The 26,256-nt window shown below is 49.4% G+C and overlaps 1 protein-coding gene across 1 annotated transcript in view; it reads right to left on the minus strand.

Annotated features, from left to right (window-relative positions):
* LOC131278767 (uncharacterized) overlaps window positions 1-25,246 on the minus strand; it is a 31,867-nt gene extending 6,621 nt beyond the window's left edge. Inside the window, exons 1-9 of the mRNA XM_071215564.1 lie at window positions 25,162-25,246; window positions 25,022-25,055; window positions 15,532-15,600; window positions 15,141-15,221; window positions 14,943-15,003; window positions 5,649-5,747; window positions 3,991-4,120; window positions 3,004-3,082; window positions 2,086-2,562 (exon numbers count right to left, since the gene is read on the minus strand). Coding sequence (XP_071071665.1) covers window positions 2,086-2,562; window positions 3,004-3,082; window positions 3,991-4,120; window positions 5,649-5,747; window positions 14,943-15,003; window positions 15,141-15,221; window positions 15,532-15,600; window positions 25,022-25,051 — 1,026 coding nt within the window. The 5' untranslated portion in view covers window positions 25,052-25,055; window positions 25,162-25,246. The remainder of the gene's footprint in view (window positions 1-2,085; window positions 2,563-3,003; window positions 3,083-3,990; window positions 4,121-5,648; window positions 5,748-14,942; window positions 15,004-15,140; window positions 15,222-15,531; window positions 15,601-25,021; window positions 25,056-25,161) is intronic.
* Window positions 25,247-26,256: the final 1,010 nt, after the last annotated feature.

Consider the following 26,256-nt stretch of genomic DNA (forward strand, 5'->3'; position numbering starts at 1 on the left):
ATGAGCCCCCCTGGCACCAAGGGATTAATACCAACACCAACCAACAACCAACAACACATGCAAAGACCTTGACCAAAAGGGGGAAATATTCAATACAAATGAGTTTTTGTGGCTAAGAGATTTCAAAGTGAATCAGAAGGTCATTCCAGAGGTTACACTCTGTGCATCTCAGCAGGCTCAGCAGGATCCCATTGACTGCCACGGTAAACAATGCCTCAAACAGCAGGGCTCCTAAGAGCTAGAGACACCCAAACACCAAAAGCAGCACAGAGCAGCTCAGGAGTTAGGCACCCTATCAGCTGGCCTTACTCTGGAATCTATGCTCCTCAGTGTAACAGACTTAGACTCTTGTATAGTTTCCCTAAACAAGGCTCTTCTGCCCCTTTTATTTGAAATATCATTAGCACTCTACTTATTAAATGTATGTTCCAGAGACTTAAAATCTTTGGTCCATCCATGTGCCAGTTGGGTCCTGAATCTCAGCAGAGTTGCAGCACCTACTCTCCAGTTCATTGGACTCATCCAGCACAACTAACAAGGAGATGATGATGGACAATGCCTATCCAAGGAACAGAGAGTGTCTGCAACTGCAAGCAAGAGAGTGACATCCACCTACCGCCTGGGAAACAGGACCCCTCTCAATCAGAAACTGCACCACCATTGTCAAATCCTCAAGACTGGGGAATGAACACTGGACTAAAGTAGACTTATTACTATTCTATTATAGACATTATTCTAGCAATGGAAGAACTTCTATCATTGATATAAAGGCAGTGGCCACCAGAGGTTCTGAGGGGGGGGGAGGGAAGAAGAGGTGTCACATGAGGGGAATTTCAGGACATTGGAGTCGTCCTCCAGGACAGGGCAATGATGGGTACAGGGCATTATGGATTTTGCCATAACCTATGAAACTGTGCAGGGCAGAGTGTCAACTGTAATGTAAACTAGAGTCCATGGTTAGTAGCAAAGCCTCAATATGTGTTCATCAATTTTAGCACATGTGCCACACTAAGGAAGGTTGTTATTGATGTGGGAAAGTGTGGGAGGGGGAGATGGTGAGGTTTATGGGAATCCCTTATGTATATATTTTTTATGTAGCATTTATGTAATATAAAGCTTCTTTTAAAATAAATATTTTTTAAAAAGACATAACCTGTGCTGGAAGATGCAGTTTGGGCTCAGCCTCAGCCCCTGGGAGAGGTGGGGACCCTGCTCAGAGCCGTGGGGCACAGACTGATGCCTGCAGGGCTGCGGCCAGCACGGCTGCCTCTGAGCCTCAGTTTCCTCCTTTCTCACAGGGACACCACCCCTCCCTGGAGGGCTGGGGCAGGCCAGGCAGGCTGAGGCCGCCCCAAGCCAAGAGCCCTTCGTGGGATGGTCCCCTCAGGCTTTCCCTCGAGTGCTTCCAGGTCAGGGACCCACCTGCTCCTTCTCTGCCCCCCCCCGCTTTCTCCTCCTCCTCCCTGCAGCCCTCAGGACGGTCCTCCAGCCCCGCAAAGACCCCTCCTTCCTAACCCAGGAGCACTCCTCTCTGTCCTCCTGCTGCCCTGCTGCATGCTGGCCTCTGTTCACCTCTAGAAGGGCTGTGGGCACCAGAGCAGCCTGGCCCAGCATGCACAGCCTCCCCCTGAGCACCCTGTGGCAGGCAGGGCAGGAGGCCAGGGCACCTCTAGGCCCCAGGGGGGGCGGAGCCTGAGCCTTGGTCAGTCTTGGGAGCTGCCACCATAGCAGGGGCACTCACCTGCTTGCTCAGGCAGCAGGGGCACTCACCTGACTGCTCACATAGCAGGGCACTTACCTGCCTGCTCATGTAGCAGGGGCACTCACCTGCCTGCTCAGGCAGCAGGGGCACTCGCCTGCCAACTCAGGTAGCAGGTCACTCACCTGCCTGCTCAGGCAGCAGGGGCACTCACCTGCCTGCTCACATAGCAGGGCAACTCACCTGCCTGCTCAGGCAGCAGGGGCACTCACCTGCCTGCTCAGGCAGCAGGGGTATTCACCTGCCTGCTCACGTAGAAGGTCACTCACCTGCCTGCTCAGGCAGCAGGGGCACTCACCTGCCTGCTCACATAGCAGGGCACTCACCCAACACCACAGGTAGAAGAAGCAGCACAGCAACAGGAGGAAGAGCAGGGCAGCTGCGCCAACCACCACGGGGATCCAGGGGAAGTCGCTGCTGCTGCTGCCGGTGCTGATTAAGCTTTTGACAACTGGTGGTAAGGGTATCTCCAAGCCACGGGGCTCCGCCTCCTCGCCACCGCCCTCAGGGTTCCCCTCCTGCTCAGTGCGCTTATCTCTGCTGTCCACATCACTACTTGGAAAGCGGAACTTGGAAAGCCACTTGAGGGCTCTGGCTGCAAGACGCTTGAAGAGCTTTGCGGGGGGCTTCTGAGGAGGCTTTCCAGGGGCCTGCTCAGGGGCCTTTCCAGGGAGGTTTTTTGGGGCAACCTCCAGGGGCATCTCAGGGGCTTTCTCAGGGGTTTGCTCAATGAGGCGCTGGCTGTTGACCTTGCTTGGGTTCCCTGCCTTGTCCTCGGTGGGTTTGGCAGCAGGATTCTCCCCCTGTGGAAGGGCCACCGTCACCATCCAGCCTTGGCTGCCAGAGAACAGGTGTGGCCGAGGGCTGGGCTGGGGCTGGGTGGCCCCCTCCCAGCTCCCATCTCCTGGCATTCCACCCCCAGCCTCTTCCTCTCCTCAGGCGCTCCACCTTGAGGGACCCCAGGGGGGCCAGGAGTTCATGGACAGATGCTCAGACCACCTCGGCAGAGCCCAGGGTCATGGACACCATGTGTGGCGGAGGCTGCCCCATCCCCCTGCCTGAACCCTGACCTGGAGGGGTGGGCCCTGGGGCCCACACAGCCAGGGGTGCTGCAGGCCTGGACTCTGGTCTTGGTGGACCCCTGCCCCACCCACTTGCCCTGGCTGCCAGCTGCCCCCCAGTGTGTCTGCATCAGGGCTGGGCCGATGGGTCCCGTGATGGGGGTGCCCCCACCCAGTACTCACGCAGTCCTTTCCTCTGAATTTGAGGTTGTTGGCGATGAAGGTTATGCCTTTGTTGAGGCTGATTTCAACGAAGATGGGCCTAAAGCACAGAGGGGGTGGGCCGGTGACAACCAGGTCTCCCCGTGGCTGAACCTTGGCCCCCAGCTCTCCTGGGTGCAGTGACTTTGCCAGCAAGGCACTGGGGTAGTGGAGAGAATGGGCAAGCTCTCCTTCCCCAGAGCACGAGGTTGGCCTGGCTTGGAGGCCCCGAGGGACATGGCCGGTCCCAGGAGCCTGGCATCGTCTGCCCACCGTGTGGCCACGTGCCACGTGAGCGGCAGCCACGGGGGGGCTCCCTCGGCTCCTCCGTGTGGACAGGGCACGTGGGCTCAGCTCCAGCGAGTGGCAGGAGCCCTTTGGAACCAGATGGGCTGAAGCACGTGCCCCAGAAAAAATCACGTTCACGACCTGCACCCAGTCCTGGGGGGGAACCCATTGTCAGTGGACCTTCTGAGGACATCGTTACACTGCAGTCAGGGGAATGAGACTGCCCTTAGTGCAGTGACTGGGGGCTTTCAAGGGAAAGCCACTTGGAGGAGAAGACGCTGGAAGTCCTTGGGAACCCGGCAGAGAGAGGAGAGCACATGGCCGTGTGGTGGGGGAGCCACGGGACCCCAGGATTGCCGGCTGCCAGCACCAGAGCGCTGCCCACCCTGTAGGGAGCCAGCTTCCAGCCCCAGCACTGGCAGCCAAGAAATCCCTCTTGTCAAGACAACCCATGGCTTGGTAGATGTCACAGCAGTGGGGAAACTAAGGCAGGCACCCTCCACCTCCTGCTGTCCCCAGCAGAGCGGGGCCACATGGATCCCTGCCCACCTCCAGGACCACCCATCAGGGTAGGTACAGAGGGATCCCTGGGTGCCCCAGCTGAGGGTGTCCTCATCCAGGACCCCTAAGCACTGCCCATCTGGTCTCCTGCCACGAGGGTCCCCAGACCAGGGAACTTACTCTCCAGGTTCCTTCAGTTCTACTCCTGGGCAAGTTATGAATTTCTCTTCCACAGTGATTGCTGTTTCATCTAAAAGGCAAATCCCATGAGCAGGTGAGTGCACTAGCCAGCTCATCCAGCCACCACCTCCTGCGGCCCTCAGCAAGCTGAACTCACGTTGACAATTGGCCTCTCTCTCAGCCTTCATTTCCTTAGAGACACTTGGGGATCCCTGGCCCTGCCCAAGATGCTGGGCAGCTGTGGTATTTGTGAGTTTTCATTTGGTGAAACCCCTTAAAATATTATGCCTTGAAATAATCCATTCCTGTGGGTGTGAGACCCTTTCAAGTGCATCACGTGAGTGAGGCCTGACTCAGGTTGGGTCTCTGCCCTCTTTCTGGGTCTTATATAAAAGAGACACAGACAGAGACACACAGGAAAAGGGAGTTCTGCCATTTTGATCCGGCCACATGAGAGAGGACTCGAGGGCCGCTGGCAGCGAAACCCCCAGGGGGCTGGGCCCATGGAGCAGCTCGAGGTTGAGGAGATGGTGAGCCCAGAAGGGAGGGCGGGGACCTCAGCAGGGATGGCCGCCATCTTTGCCACGTGGCAGGGCACTGGGCTCACCAGCGGCTGACTTTGGTGAGAAAGCGTCTCGGAATGTGCCTTGATGTAGATGTTTCATGGCCTCAGAACTGGAAGTTTTATCCCACTAAATTTCCCATTTCAAAAGCCAACCCATTTCTGGTGCTTTTCATCAGCAGCCCTGTGGCAAACTAAGACAGTATTTAACAGAAACAAGGCGGGCAGAGAGCTGTCAAGGGAGGGACATTCTAGGGCCTGGGTAGAGAAACAGACGATCCAACAAAGTGAAATTACAAATGAAATAATTGTCAGAGAGTGCAAAGTGCTGTGACAACAAAAAACTGGGAAGGCATGGAAATTAGAGGTGAAGGGACATCTACTTAGGACGTGTGTACTGCCCTAACTTTTACAGGAACAAGTTCTCTTTTAGAGAAATTAGAATTTTTGCAGATGAATTGAGCGATGTCCGGGATTTGTGTCTGAGGGGGCTGCCTGCCGGGCCCTCTGCTTCCTGAGGCCACTCACCCTCGGCCACATGCCTGGCACCTCAGTGCCACCAAGTAATAGGCTGCTTCTTACATTTTCATGCAATTATTATGCCCTCAAGGGCACCTCCCACTCTCCGTACGAGATCTTGTGACCAGCACGCTCGTGTTACAGGAAAGAAAACAGGCTCAGGAGCCAAGGCCCTGGGGCCTGGGCCTCGGACTCTGGAACCCAGGCCTGGCCAGGGCTCCTCATCTCAGCTCAGGATGAGCCACCTTCCCTGCAGGGGTCAGTGGACCAGGCAGGGTGCAGGGCCCAGGCTGGCTGCTCATGCCCTCAGAGCCGCCTGCAGCCTCCGTCCTTGGCCCTGGGGAGGGCACCCTGAGAGGCGGAGCTCAGCCTTGCTCCAGGTGCCCAGGGTCTGTTTCCAGTCAGGGTGGGAGGGGGCCAGGCCCCCAGCCCCCCACTGGCCTGGCCCACCCCCTGCTTGCCCACGCTGCCTCTAACCCCAGTGCAGAGTGGGGCGAGGGCTGGGAAAGGTTGGCTGAGAGGCGACACAGCGTTGTGTGGGGTCCTTTCACTCCAATGAACCAAAGTGGATATTTACCTGAAATGCTGTTGTCAGTGAACTTGAATCTGCAAATAACTGAGCTTTTGTCCCTTGTGTTCTGAAGGCCACTTCCCCGAACCACCACTCGGTATTCGCCTGCAAGGACAACATGACATAGGCGTGTGAGGAAGAGTGCAGGGCTGAGTTCCTTCTAATCTTGCCACTCAAGGTGGGCTTTCCCGAAAACAGACATCCAAGGCTGCTCAGGTAAGGCTGCTGGCACTGTGGGAACCACCCCGTGCAGGTGCATCTTCCACTGGGAGGGGTTGGGCTGGCCCTGTGTCCTCAGGCTCCTTCCACCATCACCCAACCCCAGTGGCAAGTCAGGGACTTCTGACCCCGAAATCCCACGGGGCTCCCTAAAGCCACAGGATGCTGGCAGAGGGTGGAGTCACCCCTCGGGTACAGGTGAGAGCAGAGCTCGGCCCAGGCAGGCCTGAGGCCCCCAGGTTGCCTGAGCTGGGCCCCCAGGCCTGGAGCCATGGGCTTCTGTACACACAGGGGCTGTTCCTTCACCCTGTCCTCTTGGTGCCCAGGGCGGCGGGGAAGTCCCCAGGACCCTGCTCCTCAGAAGCCCTCGTGACAGGGGCAGTCCCGTCCTAGCTCTGGGTGCAGAGCCCTGAGTCAGCTACACCAGCCCCTGCCTCTCCCTGGCAACCAGGGACCACACCCAGCCCACGCTGGGCTCAGCGTGCACATCCGTCCCTGTGTGAGAAGGGCTGACACATAGGGGCCGTCCGGGGCCTCGCCCCTGGCAAACATTACAGCAGCCGCAGGGAGGGCAGGGGGTCCCCCGGCCATCGCTGTTCCACGCAGGTCTGTCTGCCTGAAACCCATTCCTCTGCACGGCACTGCCTCCTGACCCAGGCCCGCTAATTCCAGCCCCGAGCTTGAGGGGCTCCAGGGAAGTGAACCTGAGGGCCTTTTCCCCCTGAACCCTGGTGTGACCTTGACCCTGGCAGTTCTGATTCCTTCTGCCTCCCAGAGTTCTGCCCCTCTGTTCCACCCCTCCAGGGCAGAGGGTGCAAACACCGGCAGCAAAGGAAAGAGACTTGTGGGCTCCTGGGCCAAAGCTGGCCTGCTGATGTGTTTGGTAGGTATCGAAGTCTTCAAAATATGGGGGCCCACTTTTAGCAACCCAGACATTTAATCTTTTTTTTTAATAGCAAATTTTTAAAATTGTCCTTTTTTAAAAAAAATACATAGATCACAATCAATGTTATATTAAGAAATATAGGAGTTTCCCATATACCCCACTCCCCACCCTACCCTGACTCCTCCCATATCAACAACCTCTTTCATCATCATGGCACACTGCATTTGGTGAATACATTTTGGAGCACTGCTGCACTGCATGGTTAATAGTTGACATCGTAGTCCATACTCTCTCCCAGTCCATTCAGTGGGTTAATGCAGGATATATAATATCCAGCATCTGTCCCTGTGATATCATTCAGGACAACTCCAAGTCCCAAAAGTGCCCCCATATCGCACCTCTTCTTCCCTCTCCCTGCCCTCAGCAATTCCTGTGGCCACCGTCTCCACATCATGATACAGTTTCTTCCATTGCTAGAGTCACAATAGTTCTATAGTAGGGCACAAGTAAGTCCACTCTAATCCATATTTTATTCCTCCATCCTGTGGACCCTGGGATGGTGATTGGACATTTAATCTTATAATACAGATTTCTGAATTTTTTTAAGATGGGAAGGTCTGGCCTCAGTAGATTTGCATTCATACATTTTTACTATTTCCCAGGGAAGGACGCAGCACTCGCCTTAATGTGAATAGTCAGTCTTCATTGTCTTGGTCTGGCCCACACCACCCTACCCCTACCCATGGAAGTACTCTGTGGCATTGGCCCTGCCTTAGGAAGCTCCTGAGCCATGTGGGTGGCAAGGCCATGTCAGCCTGGTGGCTTGCGCTGAGAAGACCTGTATGCAGGCCCCAGGGATAAGTTGTGTGTCACTCAGCAGTGGCAGTCTTTCCCATCAAGGAAGGGAAGGCACACAGCTTCTTCTGGATCGATGCATCCTGGCTGCATCCCAGCCTCCTAACTCCTACCTTTCCTCAAGGGTCCCTTCACCCCAGTTGTTCACAGGTGCAATCCTTGCCCTGGAGGGAACATTGGGCCTATTTTCCCTTCATAGATCCTTTTTGAAGAGCTGACCCAGGCCAGACTGAGTAGGGATGTGCCCCAGTGTCATGGATGGGTCATTTCCCATTTACATCCTAGGAGTGTTTACTAAAGAGGTAATTTGCAAGGCAGAACCTGAATTTAATAAAGCATGAGTGATTGCAGTTAGCCAGAGAAGGGAAAGTCTAGCTGTCTGAATGCAAATAGATCAGGCTGTAGATGAGGCAAAGGGAGCTAGGTTGAGCCTTCCTGCCCCAAGAGAAATCATAAATGGGCAAACCTCTTACCAGGCCAAGGCCTGTACCTAGCACGTTCATCCAAAATACCATTCCCTACTGACTGAGCACCTCCTATGTGCTGGGCTTTTTGTAAACATTCTCCCTATACCTCCCAACAACACTGTACATCAGGCGTCACTATCTCAGTTTTTTTCAAAGGGAAACCAAGGCTAAGAGACAGTGGTGGCTTTCCAACTGACCAAGAGGGCAGCATAGATGCTCTAGAGTTCTGTTCCCCCACAGGATCTTCAAACAACTTGCAAAAACTGGCAAAACCATCTTCCTCAGAGTTTGGGAAAACAGGTAAACAGTTGTAGTAAATGGGAGTGCACCAAAAACAAGAAAAGGCAACTTAAAAACAGTAGGGGAGGGAAGCAGATTTGGCTCGATGGATAGAGCATCTGCCTACCACATGGGAGGTCCAGGGTTCAAACCCAGGACCTCCTGACCCATGTGGTGCACTGGCCTGCATGCAGTGCTGATGCATGCAGGGAGTGCCATGCCACACAGGAGTGTCCCCCACGTAGGGGAGCCCCACATGCAAGGAGTGTGGCCTGTAAGGAGAGTCACCCAGTGTGATAAATGTACAGACTGCCCAGGAATGGCACCACTGCACACAAGGAGAGCTGACACAGCAAGATGATGCAATAAAAAGAAACAGATTCCTGGTGCCACTGATAAGAATACAAGTGGACACAGAAGAACACACACCAAATGGACATAGAGAGCAGACAAATGGGGTGGGGGGGGAGAGAAATAAATAAAAAATAAATCTTAAAAAAACAAATAAACAAAAAAAAAGAAGCACAATAGGGGAGTTCCAGGAAGATGGCATTGGAATAGGCAGGGAGGGCTCAACATTCTCATATAAATAGCCAAAACCATCTGAGAGACCTGCTTTGGGGGTCAGCAGACCAGGCAGTTCTGCCCAACTCTCAGGATGGTGAGTGACAGAGAGACAAAGAACCTGAAACAACAAATGTGAGCTAGTAAACCCGGACGGTGGCCAATAGAGCTCTCATTCCCCATGCTTGAGACATTAGGCCTGGATAAAACCCCTGGCACACTGCAGCCTACTGCAAGGGGGGCAGATGTTTTCCTCCCTGTCAGCTGGTACAAGGGATGAGGGAGGGTGAGGCAGAGGGCTGCTCTTCAGTGAATTCAGTCAGCAGATCCTGCTTTGAATCTTGATTCTGGCCAGACCAGAGACATGGAAAAGCAGAGATTGAAACATTTCTGAGGAAAGGTTTCAGCAATGAGTGCCATCTGCTGGCTGGCCAGGATATTGCAAGGAGAAAAACTGCTTTTAGGTCTCCTCCTTTATCCCATCCCTGGAGAAAATCTGCACCCTATTAATTGAGCCCCTGGCCTAAATTTTATAACTTAAGCTGGGCAATTTTAAAGACTTAGAATAAGTTGAACCAAAAAGCAAAAAAAGAGCTGTGAATAAAACACTAGGCAAGAGAAAGGAATTGACCACCAGAGTAAATTCAACAACATATTCAGATGCTTTGACATCAGCAAAAATTTACAAGCCATACTAGGAAAAAGGAAGAGATGAACAGGCCAAAGAAACAAAACAAATATTCTGAAGAGAAACAGTATTTAAGACAACTAATCAATAATAATCAGAAAGCCACTAAATCAACTCAAGAAATTGAAGGAAAATATCAATAAGAAGATAAAAAATAAAGATATTTTGAAAAAAGAAAATGACAGACCATATCTCTAATGAATATAGATGCAAAAATTCTCAACAGAACACCTGCAAACCAAAACCAAAAACACATTAAAAGAATTATACACCATGATCAAGTGGGTTTTATCCCAGGTATGCCAGTGTGGTTCAACACAGGAAAATCAATTAGTGTAATCAATCACATTAATAAATTGAAGAAGAAAAATCACATGATCCTCTTGATTGATGCAGAAAGCTTTTGACAAAATACAGCATCCCTTCTTGATAAGAACAATCCAAAAGATTGGAATAGAAGGAAGCTTTCTCAGTATGGTAAAGTGCAAATATGAAAAGCCTACAGCTGGCACTGTATTCACTGGCGAAAGACTGAAAACCTTTTGTGTAATTTATGTATCTTAAAAAAAAGATAATAAAAAAAATACAACTGCCTTAATAAAAAATTAAAAGACTGAAAACCTTCCCGCTGAGATTAGGAACAAGACAATGATGCCCACTGCCACCATTATTATTCAACATTGTGCTAGAAATTCTACCTAGAGTAATTAGGCTAGATAAAGAAATAAAGGCACCCAAATAGGAAAGGAAGAAGTAAAACTTTCACTATTAGCTGATGATATGATCCAATATTTAGAAATACCTGAAAAATCTACAACAAAGCTACTAGAACTAATAGACAAGTTCAGCAAAGTGGTGGGATACAACATTCACAAGCAAAAATCAATAACATTTCTATACACTACTGATGAGCAATCTGAGGAGGAAATCAGAAAAAAAATTCCATTTATAATAGTAACTAAAAGAACCAAATATTTAGGAATAAACTTAACCAAGGATATAAAGGACCCATGTTCAGAAAACCATAAAACATTGCTAAAAGAAACCAAAGAGATTTAAATAACGGGAAGAACACTCCATTTTCATGGACTGGAAGTGCAAATATCATTAAGATATCAATTCTACCCAGACTGATTTACAAATTCAATGCAATCCCAATAAAATTTCCAACAGCTTTTTTTTTTTTTTCAGAAATGGAAAAGGCAATAAGCAAATTTATTTGGAAAGGTAAGGGGTGCTGAATAGCCAAATATGTCTTAAAATATAATGAAGTTGGAGGATTCTCACTTCCTGACTTTAAAGCTTATTACTTAGCTACAGTGGTAAAAACAGCATGATACTGGCATAAAGACTGATAGATTGACCAAAGGAATTGAATTGAGAACTCAGAAATAGACCCTCTCTCCTATGGTCTAGTGATTTTTGACAGGTCTGTCAGGCCTTCCCACCTGCATCAAAATAGTTTATTCAACAAATGGTTTTGAGAGAACTGGATAGCCATATCCAAAAGAAAGAAAGAAGACACTTATCTCACACCTTATGCAAAAATTAACTCAAAATGGATCAAGGACCTAAATGTAAATGCAACAACTATGAAACTCCTAGAAGAAAATGTAGGAAAACATTTTCAAGACACTGTGATAGGTGGTAGTTTCTTAAACCTTACACCCAAAGCACAAGCAACAACAGGAAAAAGTAGAAAAATGGGACCTCCTCAAAATTAAACACTTGTACACCTCAAAAGACCTTGCCAAATGGGTGAAAAAGCAGTCACCTCAACGGGAAAAAATATTTCACAATCACATATCTGATAGGGGTTTAATATCCATGATATATTAATATAAAGAGATACTATAACTTAATCATAAAAAGACAAACTACCCAATTAAAAAATGGCAAAGGAGTTGAATAGATAATTGTCCAAAGAAGAAATAAAAATGGGGAAAAATACATGAAAAAAAGGTCAATATCACTAGAGATTAGGGAAATGCCAATCAAAGCTACAGTGAGAGATACTGTTGCACACCTATTAGAACAACCCCTATTAAAAAGACAGAAAACTACAAGTGTTGGAGAGGATGTGGAGAGATAGGAACACTTATTCACTGTTGGTGGGAAATGTAGAATGGTATTGTTACTGTGGAGGACTGTTTGGCAGTTCTTATGGAAGTTGTATATAGGCTTGCCATGTGAACCAGTGATACTGCTACTAGGTATATACCCAGAAGAACTGAGAGAAGTGACACAAACAGCCATCTGCACACCAATGTTCGTAGTGGCATTATTCACAATTGCCAAAAGATGAAAACTATCCAGCTGTCCAGAAACCAAGGGATGGATAAACAAACTTTGATGTATACACACGATGGAATATTATGCAGTGGTAAGAGCATATAACAACAAAGATGAACCTGGAGGACATTATGTTGAGTGACGCAAGCAAGACACAAAAGAACAAATATTGTAGGATTGTGCTATTATGAACTAAATATATTGTGTAAACTCATGGAGTTAATTTGAATATAGGTCACCAGAAAAAGGAATGAGGGTAGAGAATGGAAAGCTATGGACTAACTTTTTCAGAATCGATGAACAGTTTTTTTTTTTGTAAATCTTTGTAAATGAATGGAAATTATGAGAGCACATCATGGTGTCTGTGATTAGCAGAGCTATTATATAGGTATGACAGTGTTTGAAAGGGAAAGTCTAAGGACATGTATATTTCCAGAAGGAAAGCTAAAAAATATACCATTGGGCTATATAACATAGTGAAACATGTGAAATATGAATATGGGTGATATTGCAGCTATATAACATTGCTTTTACAAAACATAAACACAAATAAACTCGAGAGAAACAGAATAGCAGCTATGTATGGCAGGGGAAGCATAGAGAGAGATTGAGAGGTGATGAGTTTTTATTTGTTTGTTTTTTGTTTATTGGAATAACAAAAAATGTTCTAATAATGATTGAAGTGATGAATGCACAATGTGATTATATCAAATACCATTGATTACACATTTTGGATGGATTTATGCTTTGTTAATAGGTTTCAATAAAATAATAAAAACAGTAGGAAAAGCTGCTGACATCCTCAATAACCCCTCCCCCCACCCACTTCCTGGCTCAGGTTGGAGATAGTCCGTGGTCTCAGTGTGGTTCTCTGTCTCAATTCTGGAAAGGAAATAATGACCTCTATTTGCATATTGGGGTACATGTATGTATATACCAACGTATCAGGTGGCAGCATGAAGAATTGAATCAGGACTCTTTTCTCTGGCTCACTGTCCAAGAACTTGCCCTGCATGCAGAAGCACACAGTGGACAACTAAGTTTAAGAAAAATTATTTTGTGTGATCTATGTATCTTTAAAAAAAAAAGAAGATAAAAAAAGAATAGTTAGGTTTGACTCATTCTGGATCTATAAAAGTCACTCCATTTGAAAGCATTCATCCTTTATGCTTCACTTTGCAATCCTCAGGGCTTAGAGCAATCTACATTGACCAATATACATCAAGCATGGCTATAACTTGTATAATCAAGTCAGTTGAGCTCTTGAACTAATAAGTCTTTTGGCTCTTCAACCTTCTTGGTATGACTTGTTAAGTTTACTTCTGGAATATGCTTTTTATATCATTGGAGCATTAAATATTCCCTTGATTGAAAGTAAACCTGGGGTGAAATATATAATTGATAAGAGAAAAAAAAATTTCCATTCAGTAGGCCAACTTTATGCCAATGCTTATAAAAAGACATGATACTTGAATCTACATGTGCATGTATGTCAAATAATTAAGAAAAATAAAGGATTATGTACACCTGAAAAAACAAACAAACAAACAAAAATCAAACCTCAGCAGCCTGGGGCAAAGGATTACCACCTTCAAGAAATAAATTAGAGTTCCCAGGACTGGAAAGATCATTTCATAGAGAAAAGAGGGGGAATTCCGATCCCTATAAATAGAGGCGTTCCTAAGGCCACAAGCACATGCCCAGTAAAAGATGCATGCTCAGAAAAGTCTGGAGAGACTCCACGCTTTTGCCCTGGGCTATTCTTCACGTTCATCATTCATCCTTAGGAGGACTGATTTCTAAAGGATAGCACCAACCCACCCAGAGCTAATTTGCAAGGACTGTGAAAGGTGCATTTTGCATTTCTTTGTTTTTGCTAGCTCCTTACATTCAAGGTAATCTGTCATATCAGTAGCACTATACAAACTTGAGAGACAGCTCAGTGACTAAATTCTAGAGGCAACACGTTGAAATATTAAAATTTACAATGTGCAACAAAAGATTACAAGGCATACAAAGAAACAAGATAAAACATCAGAAAACACCAACAAAGAAGACCAGACTTAGAAGATACTAGAATAAGACATCAAAAATGGTCTTAAATATGATCAAAGAGTAAAGGAAAAGGGACCAAGAACTGAAGGATATCAAGAAAACAATATGCAAATGAGAGTTACAGTAAAGAGATAGAAATGATAAAATGGAGCCAAACAGAATATTGGATAGAAGTCAACAATAAGGGTGAAATAAAAATAAAAAAAAATAAAAAAAACCCTAGAGGGTTTCAAAAGCAAGGAGTGGCTGGGTTGGGAATGGCACCCGGAGTGAGTTTCAGAAGCTAGCCCAAGAACCACAGGGCTGCCCGTGCCAGGACACAGCCAGTATCAGACAGGAGAGCAAATGCCCAGAGCCCACCTCAAGCCCCCTCCAGGGCACACCCAACACACATGGCATGGGTGGGTCCCATGCATGGTGGATGCAGGGAGTAGACTCTAGAGCACAGGCTGCCTGGGGACCCAGGAGGCTCAGACACAGACAACATGTGACAAAATCCCACAGGAGCTGTTCCAGGGGAGGCAGTGAGCTGGGAGGGGCTGTGCCAGATGGTGTTTGCGGGCACACACATGTTTGCCTCTGTTGCCCCCCACTGGTCCACCTAGGGTGTGTGCAGCGCCCACAGGGGCTGTGAGCAACATGGGCCCCGTGGAGCACAGCTGGCCCCAGGCCTGGGGAGAGGAGCAGGCTGGTATCACCCTTGTGACACGCATCACAACCAGGACGGGTGATGGCAGAGCATGCCCATACACACACACACTCACACGTATACACAAAATACAAATATACAAGCGGGCACATGTGAACATGCACACAATCCACAGAACACATATGCACACATCGCCACATTATTGTACACGCAGGCACACAGAAACATGCAGAAATGCACATAAGCACTCACATGTGCACACCACGGGCACACATGTCCTTTCACCCACACACAGGCATTTCCACACACACACCTGTGACCACAGTGGTGACACCTCAGCTCTTACCTCCCACGCAGGCAACAACAGGATCCAGAGACTTGAGCTCAATACAGCTCTTCTCCCCCAGCTAGAACACAGAGCAGGGCGGAGGGGCAGGCTGAGAGCGGCCCCTCCTCTAGCGCAGCCACTCATGCCCACCTTTCCTCGTGTCCAGCTCCCACAGCCACTCAAGTCCACCCCTCCTCGTGTCCAGCTCCCACTCACCTTGTCAGTGATGCTCTGCAGGGCCTTGAAACCTCCGAGTACCCCAAACGCATGCTCCTTGGTGTCTGCAAACCCTTCCAGCTATGAGGAGGAGAGGTGGCAGGGACCCACAGCCAGGGGACCGAGAGGGTTGTGGGGTCCACAGGCAACAGACTGCCCATTACCCTTGTACTAGATCCTCTCATCTGCAGCAGAACTCATGGGGGGGCCCGTCCACCCTCAGCTGGGGTGTGCCCAAGCCCACCGTTACCATCCTCTGCAGTAGACAGGGGTGGCCGCGAGTAATTGGAGGGGGTTAGGAAATCATCCCTGGGCTAGCCTGGGAAAGCAGCCTCTGACACCTTCCCCCACCCAGGCTCAAGAGCAGCCCCTGCATTCCAGTTCTGATTACCTGTGATTGCAAAAAGTCTTTTACACCCACAGCATAAACAGTCGCCCCCATATGCCGAGCCTTTCGAGCCTGAGAGAGAGAAGGTGTTAAGTACAATTCATCCAAAGATGTGGAGCAAAATGCACATGACTGTGGCTTGAACTCACTTCAGACTTAGTGTTTGAAAACACGGCTGGCTCTAGCGTCCCATCAGTGAAGGCTATGATCATGCTGGAAACCTTCTTACCTGAGGGACAAGGAAAAAGGGGCCAGATGGGAAAGGCACCTGGGTTGCACCCAGGGGCTGCAGGTGGCAGAACCTCAGGGTTGCCCATGTGGGACACAGCCCAGGGCCCCACACCAAGTCCTCGCAGGCAAGGTGTGGGCAGCTCACAGGGAGGCACATGTGTCAGCCACCCTACTCTGCATGCTTTGCAGCAGACCCCAGAGGGAGAAGGGCCTGAGCCCAGCACCCACCTGGTGCCCCAGGTGCCTGGCTGCCCCACCCACCCCCACCTGATGGTAACACCCGTGCTAGGAAGGGAAACCCGGTTCATACACCTGACAGGTGGAAGACTCCAGAACAGCAAAGAGAGCTGCAGGCTGACCTACCGTAATGGGTAGGCTGCAGGTTTGGGGCAAGGGGACAGTGAACCATCAGGCCTGGGGGTTCCCGCCAGTGTCCTAGGGCCCTGGGGCCAAGGCCTTTGACGGGGGACCATGTGCCCAGCTAAGGGCTCTGCAAACCCCAGTGCATCCTGCTTATGAAGCCTGTGAAGCAGGCTAGTAAGATAAGGAATATCTGGAACCTGGCAGAGTCCACATCAATAGCCCCCAAGATGGCTGCTGGAGGACCCTCCCCAAGATTCTGCCTTTCAGAACAAAGACTTCTTCTGGAAGCCAGGAGAAAGCCAGGATGTTCCCCAAGGACTTTATCATCCGGCCCTCGCAGGGAATTTATGGGTGGGGTAATCAATCAAAAGAGCAAACAGCTGGGACCCCTCCCCTGCCATTAGCAAAGGGGCAGAATAATTAATAGTTCAAAAAGTCAGGTGGGGGGCCTGAGGTGCTCTCACTCTCCACTCTGTTGCCTCTGGACCCGTTCCTGCCCTCTGTGCACCGCTCTCACCGTTTGTCCTCTGCCACGTGGCCACACAAGTAAACGTGGGCATTTATAATCAATAATGGGGAAGTGTAGCTTGTAAATTAGCTCTCTTTATCACTTTTCAGCCCCTTCCTCTATACCCGGGCCCCCTAATCTGTTATTTTCTCCTATTTCTCTTCCCTCCCTACCTGAATAAATTACTAGCCTAACTCACCCGACATGCTCTTGAAATTTATTTCTGCAGCATAGTCAAAGAACCTAGATAAAATCCATTAACATATTTGGCAGAGCCAGTCCTAGAGTTTATTGGTGAGTGAAGCTACAGCCTACAGCTTGCTTAATGCCTTCCTTGGGCTCCCCATTTTAAATGGGTTTGCCTACGAGCCCCCACAGGACATAATCCTTGGAGGGAAGAGACTGGGGCTCTGTCACTGCCACGCACCCAGCCTTGTGCCATCTGACCCCAGCCAGGACGGCTGTGTCATAGGGCAGTGGCTTAAATCATGGCCCTGCCAAGACAGAGGTTCTGGCAGAGCACTGGGTCCTGCAAAGCTTCTTTTTCAAGCCCTTTTAGCAGCCAGAGTCTTTGTCCTCAGGCCTGCCTGCCTTTGCCTTCTCCTGCCCTGTCCCCTAGGAGGTGCATGGCAGTGGCGGAGCAGGGGGCTTGCCCCTCCCAGTGCATCCACAACTTTGCCAACGGCATTCCTATCTGGCCACACCCAGTTACCTGGGGCATGAAGTGGGAAGGCAGTGGGCTGAGCCAAGATGGGCTGAGCCAAGACAGATGCTTTTCCCTTCCCTGGGGGCCACAGGCCAGGATACCCCTGATCTAACCTTTACCCCATGTTTTACCTTTCTACTTCTTGCTAATGAATTTCTCTTTACAGGTTTGTGTTAGAATGCTTTGGAATGTTTTAAAAACAGTAAAAATGGAAAGTGCCTTTGTCTAGCCAGGAAGCTATTGCCCCAGGGCCCCAAAGCCTGTTAGCTAGAGCAATTGATCATCAATCACTTAATGGCCTTTTGATGGCTGGTTTAACTGGGAAACTATCAGACAGTAAAGTCATAGAACTAGGACAGCCTTGAGCTTCTGAAAGGAGAGGAGGAGGAAGCTCTCTTGGGCTTGGAGGGCATCTGATCTATTTGATCTGTCTTCCAAGTCCAGGTGGCCCCGGAAATGTCTGGCATCAGAGCCCCTGATTCCCTGGGTGGTGGGAAGTAACTCTGCATGTCCCCCAAGACTTTTGAAGGCTTGGGCATGTCGAGTGCAGTGGGTCTTGGGCCCTGGAAAGTCGGGGTGCTGAGAACCAGAGCAGGAAACTGAAGGGCCCCCATTCCTTGGGCCCATCCATTCAGAGAGCAGTCAAATATCCCCTGAGACAGATATCTCAGGTGCTTTGATTTGGGGCTGCTGTTCAGTCTCCCACCAACTCGGCTTGGGTGCATTGATTTGATCTGGAATAAAATATCACCCAGGACCTAGGTCGCCCACAAGGATGCTTGTAGGCCAGGCAGGCTCTGAAAATTGAAATTCTCAAGACACTGAGACAGAGCTTCAGCTCCAAATTATGTGGAGTGGTGAACATTTTAGTCAGACTAGGACTCTGGGATGCCAGAACCGTCGACTAAAAGGTGCTTCTTCATTCTTCCTAGAATAATGGGTGCAGCTGCTAGCATACCAGCAGACTCCCCAGTGGGGGGTATTCTCGAGAACTGGACAACCCTACCAACTGAAGGGTGGAAGGAAAAACTGATCTTCTTTTGCTACACTGCGTGGCCACAGTATAGCCTGGAAGGTGGCCAAAATTGGCCTGTAAATGGTGCCCTATATTATGACCATATTTTGCAGACAGACCTCCTGTGTGAGAAGGAAAGAAAGCAGTCAGAGGTTTCATATGTTCAGCTTTTTACGGCTCTATATCAGGACACAAGGTTAAGTGGATCTTGTAAGTTATGTTATGCTCAGAAAGTGAAACCACTCCCTGAAAAGGAGGGTGAGTATCTTAGATGATCCCCTCCTCAGTTTCCCCCTCCAGCCCCTGCTTCCATGCCTCATGTGCCTATAGCTACCCCAGTGGGAGTCACTAGAAGTGGAGCATCTTTCCACCTTAATAGGGGATGCAAAAATGGCCTCTACACAATAAGGGAAGCAGAAACAATTAGAGTCCATACTCCCTTCTCTATGACAGATTTAACTCAGTGTAAGGAACAGTTGGGGTGATTTTCAGAAGACCCAGATAAGTTTACCAAGGAATTCCAGAAGTTAACCCTAAATTTTGAGCTGGCGTGAGGAGACACACATGTCATCCTAGTCTTGTGCTATGTCCCTGCAAAAAACTGCTGAATTTGGGAAGCAGCCCAGGGGCATGCCGATGGGAAGGCTGCCCAGCAGCCCCAGCAATAAGCTATAGGGGTTGTGGCAGTTCCAGAGGCTGATCCTACCTGGAACTACCAAAGAAGGCAAGCAGACATAAGAAAGAGAGACCATGCAATAGCATGCCTACTAGAGGGAATGAAAAAGTACATTGTCAAGTCTGTTAATTATAATAAGCTGCAGGAAATAACCCAGATGGAAAAGGAAAATTCTGCCCTGACTCAAGGGAGACTACTAGAAGCTAGGAGAAAGTATACCCAAGTTAATACAGACTCACTGGAGGGACAGGTTGTATTGGAAACCTATTTTATCGGCTAGGCAACTCCAGATATGAAAAGGAAACTCCAAAAGCTAGCTCTAGGTCCTGGGACCTAAATGAATTCTCTTTTAAAAGTAGCGTTTTCCATCTTTGACAACTGTGACCAGACTTTTGAGGAATTGAGGGCAAAGAGGGACAGGCAGGAGGCTCAGCTACTTGCAGTTACCATAAAGAGCAGCCGACCATCCCAGGGTCACCCCAGCTCAGGCTCCAGACTGTTGAGACCCTGCTTCAATTGTGGAAGACACTGGAAGAAAAGCTGCCCTGAACTACGTAAGGAGCCCCCAGTCCCTGCCCCAGTCTGGGAAAACAGGCATTGGGCTCAGGAGAGCACCGAATCCTGAAGGGGAGGTGGCACCCAGCCCGGGGCCTAGTGGCACCAGCCCCCCTCCCCACATGGAGGACTGAGGGGGCCCAGGGCAAAGAGCAGCTCCTTGGATGACTCCATGGAACGTCGAACTAGAGGAGCCCCAGGTGACCTTCGACATGGCAGGAAAAGAAATTAATTTTTTAATTGATACAGGAGCCACCTATTCAGTTCTGACTTGTTACTCCAAACCTCCCTCCCCCAGAACCTATGCAGTAGCGGGTGTTGACAGTAAAACTAAAATGAGATCTTTCACTGAGCCTCTTCTCTGCCAAATAGGAAACCTAATCATAAGCCATCAATTTTTAATTGTCCCTAAATGTCCCAACCCCTTACCGGGGCAGGATTTGCTTTGTACCCTGGGACCCTGCATTCAACTAGGAGGGATCAATGGAACCTCTAAGGTGCCTACAGCCCAGGGCTCAAAGGAAGAATGTGGAACTGTGTTTAGCCAGGGTTCCCTCATCAAAATCAGGTGTCTCATCAGCAGTTATTCCCCAGGCAATCAAGAGTAAATTCTATTGTCTGGGAAACTGGGATACCCAGAAGGGTTCTTCCAGTTCCCCTAGTTTCCATTTCTTATGATACTAACCAGCCATACCCTCATAGAAAGCAGTACCCCCTCAAGGAGGAGGCTGTTAAAGGCCTCCAGCCCACGGTTAAATTGTTCTTGGGGAATGGCCTAGTAATTCCCTGCCAATCTCCCAGCAACATGCTGATTCTTCCTGTGAAAAAGCCGAACAGTCAATAGCTTTGTAATACCCATTCATCCAGTTGTACCCAACCATTACACTCTACTAAATCAGGTCCCAGAAACTGCAACTGGTGTACAGTAGCCCAGCCGCTGTACAGTGCTATTTAAACCAAAACTAGACAAGGCTAGTCTTGGTTTATCTAGACTTGAAAGATGCCTTTTTCTGCATTCCTCTCCCCCTGGACTCCCAATTTCTTTCTGCCTTTGAATGGCAGGAGTCCAACTCTAGGCCCCCAGGCCAGCTTACATGGCCTGTGTTGCCTCAAGGGTTCCAAGACAGCCCCCATATTTTTGAGAATGCTTAGCTCAGGACCTAGCTGATCTCCACTGGCTGCAGTGTCCTTTTACAATACATGGATGACCTATTGCTTTGCAGTCCAATGAAGGAAGTTTCTGATGTCAACACCTTTTCAGTCCTTCATTTCCTAGCTGATAGAGGCTATAGGAGGTCAGCATCCAAGGCACACATCTCTCAGCAGAAAGTCTCCTATTTAGATGCCTCCTTGCCCCAGGGGAAAGGTCTCTCTCCCCAGAAAGAGTTCAAGCCATCACTAGTACTTCCCCACCTCAAGCAAAGAAACAGCTGAGGACTTTCCTAGAATGGCTCTCTACTGTAGACTGGGGACACCTAAGTTTGGGGAGATAGCCCAGCCACTCACAGTGCTATTACAGAGGCTGATAACCAACACTGAGAGTGGGGAACAAGCCAGGAAGCTGCCTTCCGTGTCCTAACACAAGCCTTAATTGGCCCTCCAGCCCTAGAATTCCTAACCTAAGGAAGCCTTTCTTTCTATACATAACTGAGAAGGGGATGGGTCTAGGAGTGTTAGTCCAGAAACTGGGTGAAATTTCTCCACCAGTAGTTTATTTCTCCAAACTGCTGGACAGTACAGCACAGGGATGGCCACCTTGTCTAAGAGCAATGGGGGCAACAGCCCTTTTAATTAAGAAAGCCACCGAACTAACTTAGGGATAACCTCTCACAGTCTTCACCCCACACCAGGTGAAGGACATGTTTGAGACCCGGAGCCACAAGTGGCTTACAGGTACTTGGTTAATTAAATACCAGGCTCGATTACTAGAGACCCCTAAGGTGCAGATAAGAACAGATCAGACTCTCAACCCAGCCACCCTACTACCAGTAGACGGCCAAAGTCAGATCCTGAGGGGCCCCTTCTCCACTCCTGCCTTGAAACTCTTAACCAAAACTACGCAAGCAGGCCAGATTTAAAAGATGTGCCTCTTGTGAACTCAGACATTGAATGGTTCACAGATGGAAGCAGTTTTATTCAAGAAGGAATTAAAAGGGCAGGCTATGCAGCGGTTTCTCAATTTGAAACCATAGAAGCCAAATCTCTCCCCCCTGGAAATTTAGCCCAGAAAGTAGAGTTGATTGCCCTTACCCAAAGTTTAAAGCTAATAGCTGGGAAACAGGCTAATATTTACAGACTCTAAGTATGCTTTCCTTGTCCTTCATGCTCACTCTACTATATGGTGAGAATGAAGCTGCTTACAAACAGTGGATCACCTATTAAGCACAGGCAAGAAATCCTAGACTTATTGGAAGCCATAGTGTTACCTCAAGAAATAACAGTAATGCACTGTCCAGGGCAGCTAGCCTGGGCTTCACCCTGGAGGCTGATGGGTGGCTTTGTAAGGATACTCAAGTCTACCTGCCAGGAGCAGTGCAGTGGAAAGTCCTTCATGGACTTCACCAAGCCACTCGTCTGGGGAGGGAAGCCCTAACCAGCTTAGCCAAACAGGTTTTCGAAGGACAGGGCCTGGTGAAGACAGTCAAAGAAGTTACCGGGAGTTGCTCCCTGTGTGCAGTTAATAACTCAGACAATGGGAGGCTTCACCATCCTCCCCCCTTAAACCTCCCTGTCCAGGTGCAGGGATCATACCCTGGAGAGGACTGGCAGATAGACTTCTCCCACATGCCATCTTGCAGGGCTTAAGTACCTCTTAGTAGTGGTAGATATTTTTACTGGGTGGGTGGAAGCTTTTCCCACTAGAAGAGAAACAGCAAATGAGGTGCCTAAAGCTCTCATAAGGAAATAGTTCCAGGTTTGGATTTCCTAAGTCCCTCCAAAGTGATAATGGGCTTTACTAGTAAACTAACCCAAAGCCTATCAGCTGTCCTCAGAATTAAATATCATCTCCGTGGCTCCTGGAGGCCCCAATACTCAGGGAAGGCAGAGAGATTTAACTGCACCTTAAAACAGATTCTAGCTAAACTCTGCCAGGAAACGGCATCCCCTTGGGTCACCAGTCTGCCCATGGCCTTCCTAAGGCTATGTTTAGCTCCCAAAGACCCACTTCAGCTTAGCCCCTCTGAGATGGTCTATGGGCAGCCTTTCCTTATCCAGGACCTGGTACTAGATCCAGAAATTCAAGAGCTCACAAAATATTTTATCAACCTAGGGAAAAATCAAAAGTCATCCAGGAGCGTGGAAACAAAATTCTTCCTACCCATGAATTATCTTTACCCAAAGTAAACCTGGAGACCAGGTTCTGATCAAAACCTGCCAAGAAAACAGGCCTCACTCTCAATTAAAGCCTAACTGGAGAGGACCTTAGCTTGTGGTTTTAATCACTCCCACCGCTGTTAAAGTTAAAGGCATTGCCAGCTGGGTACACTTATCCCGAGTGAAGCCAGGGGTCCAAGGACGTACTGACTCACCAGAAGCACCTGATGGGTCATACGAGTGCCAGCCATTGGATGGCCTAAAATACCTCTTCAAGAGACAAAGCTAAGTATCATCTGGGTCTTTAACCCATCACCTTAAGAAAACCCTTGTCTGTTTTCATTTGAAAAAGGCAATGTCTCTTCTCATCTCCCTCTTGGCTGCTTTAGGCATAACCACCTCCATTGAAAACTGGGGTTGGCAATCTATGCCAAACCCCATTATCTGTTTTAGTTACTCCCTAGAGCTACCTAACATCATAAATGAAACCAGCTTTGCCTTAGAAGCTCCAAAACAGCAAGCAGACTCTTGCTGCTGTGGTGATGCAAAATCGCAGGGCACTTGACATGCTAACTACAGCACGGGAATAGTATGTCCTTTCCTTAAGGAAGAAAGTCATCTCTATGTTAATTACTCTAAAACAGTCCTAAACAGTATTCAAAACCTGCAAAATAAAACCCACTGCTGTCAGAGAAGTGCAGCCTTTACAGACACCTGGCCTTTTCTACTTCTGTGGTCCAGTGTTCTCTCAGTGAGATCATATATTCTAAAAATTCTAATTAAGTTTATTTCTTCCAGAATCAATATCTTGTTAGCCATATGAGGATTTCATCCAGCTTCATACAGGATGCCAGATCCATCTTCCTCCAACTGAGATAGAAGAGCAAGGGAGTTTTACACTTGTCAGGTAGAGCCTACTGCCCCTAACCAGTAGAATGTAGCTACAGAAAAATGATCATCTCCCTTCAGCACCCCTTTAAGATTGACAGTATAAACTCACTGAGGGGGGTATGAAGCAGGCTCGTAAGATAGGGAATCAATAGATGGGTCTGGAACCTGGCAAGAAGCCCACGTGGACATCAGTAACCCCCAAGACGGCTGCTGGAGGACCCTCCCCAAGATTCTGCCTTTCAGAACAAAGACTTCTTCTGGAAGCCAGGAGAAGCCCCGGATATTCTCCAAGGACTTTGTCATTGGGCGCTCACAGGGGAATTGATTAGTGAGGTAATCAGTCAAAAGAGCAAACAGCTGGAACCCCTCCCCTGCCATTAGCAAAGGGGCAGAATAATTAATAGTTCAAAAAGCCAGGCATGGGGCCTGAATGCATGTTCTCACTCTCTACTCTCCTCTTGGCCCTGGACCTGTTCCTGCCCTCTGGGCACTGATCTCACCATTTTCCCTCTGCCATGTGGCCACACAAGTAAACCTGGGCATTTATAATCTATAATGGGGAAGTGTAGCTTGTAAATTAGCTCTCTTTATCACTTTTCAGCCCCTTCCTCTCTACCTGGAACCCCTAATCTGTTATTTTTCTCCCACTTCTCCTTCCTCCCTACCTGAATAAATTACTAGCCTAACTCCCCTGACATGTTCTTGAAATTTGTTTCTGCAGCATAGTCAAAGAACCTAAATAAAATCCAGTAACACCTGGAAGGACGTCAGTCCTGGTCTGAGGACAGCACCCAGCACCATCAGGGAGGGAGGCACAGGGTGGAAGGAAGAAGAGCCGAAAGCCACAGTGCAGCTCAGAGGCCACAGTGGGCAGCAAAGGGTGGCAATCGAGAAGACGTTCTGTAAACCAAACCCTACGTCTGTGCGGGAACATTGGCTGCTTCCTTTTCTTTTCCCAAATGCAGGTCAGAGAGGGAAGTGGCCTCACCTGGACGCACCTGCAGCCTCTCAAGACCAAAGGTGCAAGCAGGCACTTTAGTTCTCATAAAGGCAAAATGGGTATTAACTTAGCCTCCTTGTCCAGAGGAGGAATCTGTAACTCGGAGACCGTGAGGAACTTCCTCCAGCTCAGAGCTAGAACGTGGGGGAGGGATCGGGACCTGGAATGCGCTGATGCCCAAGCCTGGCCTTGCCCTTGACCCCTGAGACCATGAAGGGCAGGAGGGGGCTTACCTCCAGCGGTGGCTTTTGCAATTTGGTCATTTGCCTGCAATAAATGAAGGAACATTGGGAGAGAGGCATTAGATGATCCAAGGAATAGTCCGAAAACTTAATCAATCTGGAAAAATTCTCTGAGCTCTAGCAGTCTGTACCATTTCAAATCCTTTATCCATGTACATAGCTCCTACAGGTACTACAGCTTTAAGTTCCTTAAGACCTTCCTGGATTTTTTTCCTGAAACAAAACAGAAAAGGCAGTGGAGGTGGGCGTGGCCTCCCACAGTCGCTCTGCGTGGACATGCAAGGACACGGTGCATCTCACGCAGACAGGGCCCCGCTGTCCCCATGGGCTCAGCCTGGCTTGCTCGGAGCTTGTCCCTGGCCCACGGCCCCCAGTCCCAGGGGGTCTTGCCTTTGACCGTCCCTGCACGTGCAGCTGCAAGTCAGCCTCATGAGGGACTGGTGTTTTCACGAACTCCTGTGGGACCCCGGCAGGCGGCCCATGGGAGGTTTAGTTTGGGAAAGCTCATCCTGCTTCAAGGCCGCCCTCCCCCTCCCATTCCGCAACCCCCTGGGGGGCTCAGCCCCACGAGCTGCCTGTGTAGGCGCTAGAGGAAGTAGCCAACAGGCCAGAGAGGGTTCCTGGGCTGCTGGGGGAGAGAGGCTGAAAGCTGGGAGGAGCGTGGGCTGTGGTGGGGGGGCAGTGGGGGCGGCCTCACAGGCCCACCCAGTCTAGGAGGTGGGGCTGGGACCCCTGGAGGCTGGTGTGCAGGCTCCGCCTCTCTAGGCAAGCCCCTCCTCCTGCAGGTGCCTCTTCCCCTAGGACCCCCTCCCCCTCCCCATCTCACTGTCCTGACAGGCTAGCGGGGGCTGCTCAGCCCCTGTGCTCTGGCCTCTGCCCCCACAGCAGATCCTCCAGGACCCTGCACCTGCTGCCCGTGGCCACACGCTCCCCACACCCCCCAAAGGGGTCGGGCTCCCTCTGCTCCCAGGCCCAGGGACCCTTCAGGCCCCACCCCACCCCTCTGCCCCACCCCTCCTCAGTCCTGTGGGAGCATCAGTCCAGGCTGCCCCAGCTCTGCTGCAGGCCACACGCCCCCAGGGCTGCTGCTTGAGGACTCAGGGTTCCCGGGATGTGTCCCCCCTGCAAGCTCACATCTCCTGCACTCCCCAGCCCCCCATTCCTGTTATACACACACAACCCCTCTCCCCAGAGAGGCAGTGCCAGCCTCCCAGCACGGCTCTCTG

The sequence above is a fragment of the Dasypus novemcinctus genome, chromosome 6 (assembly GCF_030445035.2).
Source record: "Dasypus novemcinctus isolate mDasNov1 chromosome 6, mDasNov1.1.hap2, whole genome shotgun sequence".
Classification (NCBI taxonomy): Eukaryota; Metazoa; Chordata; class Mammalia; order Cingulata; family Dasypodidae; genus Dasypus; species Dasypus novemcinctus.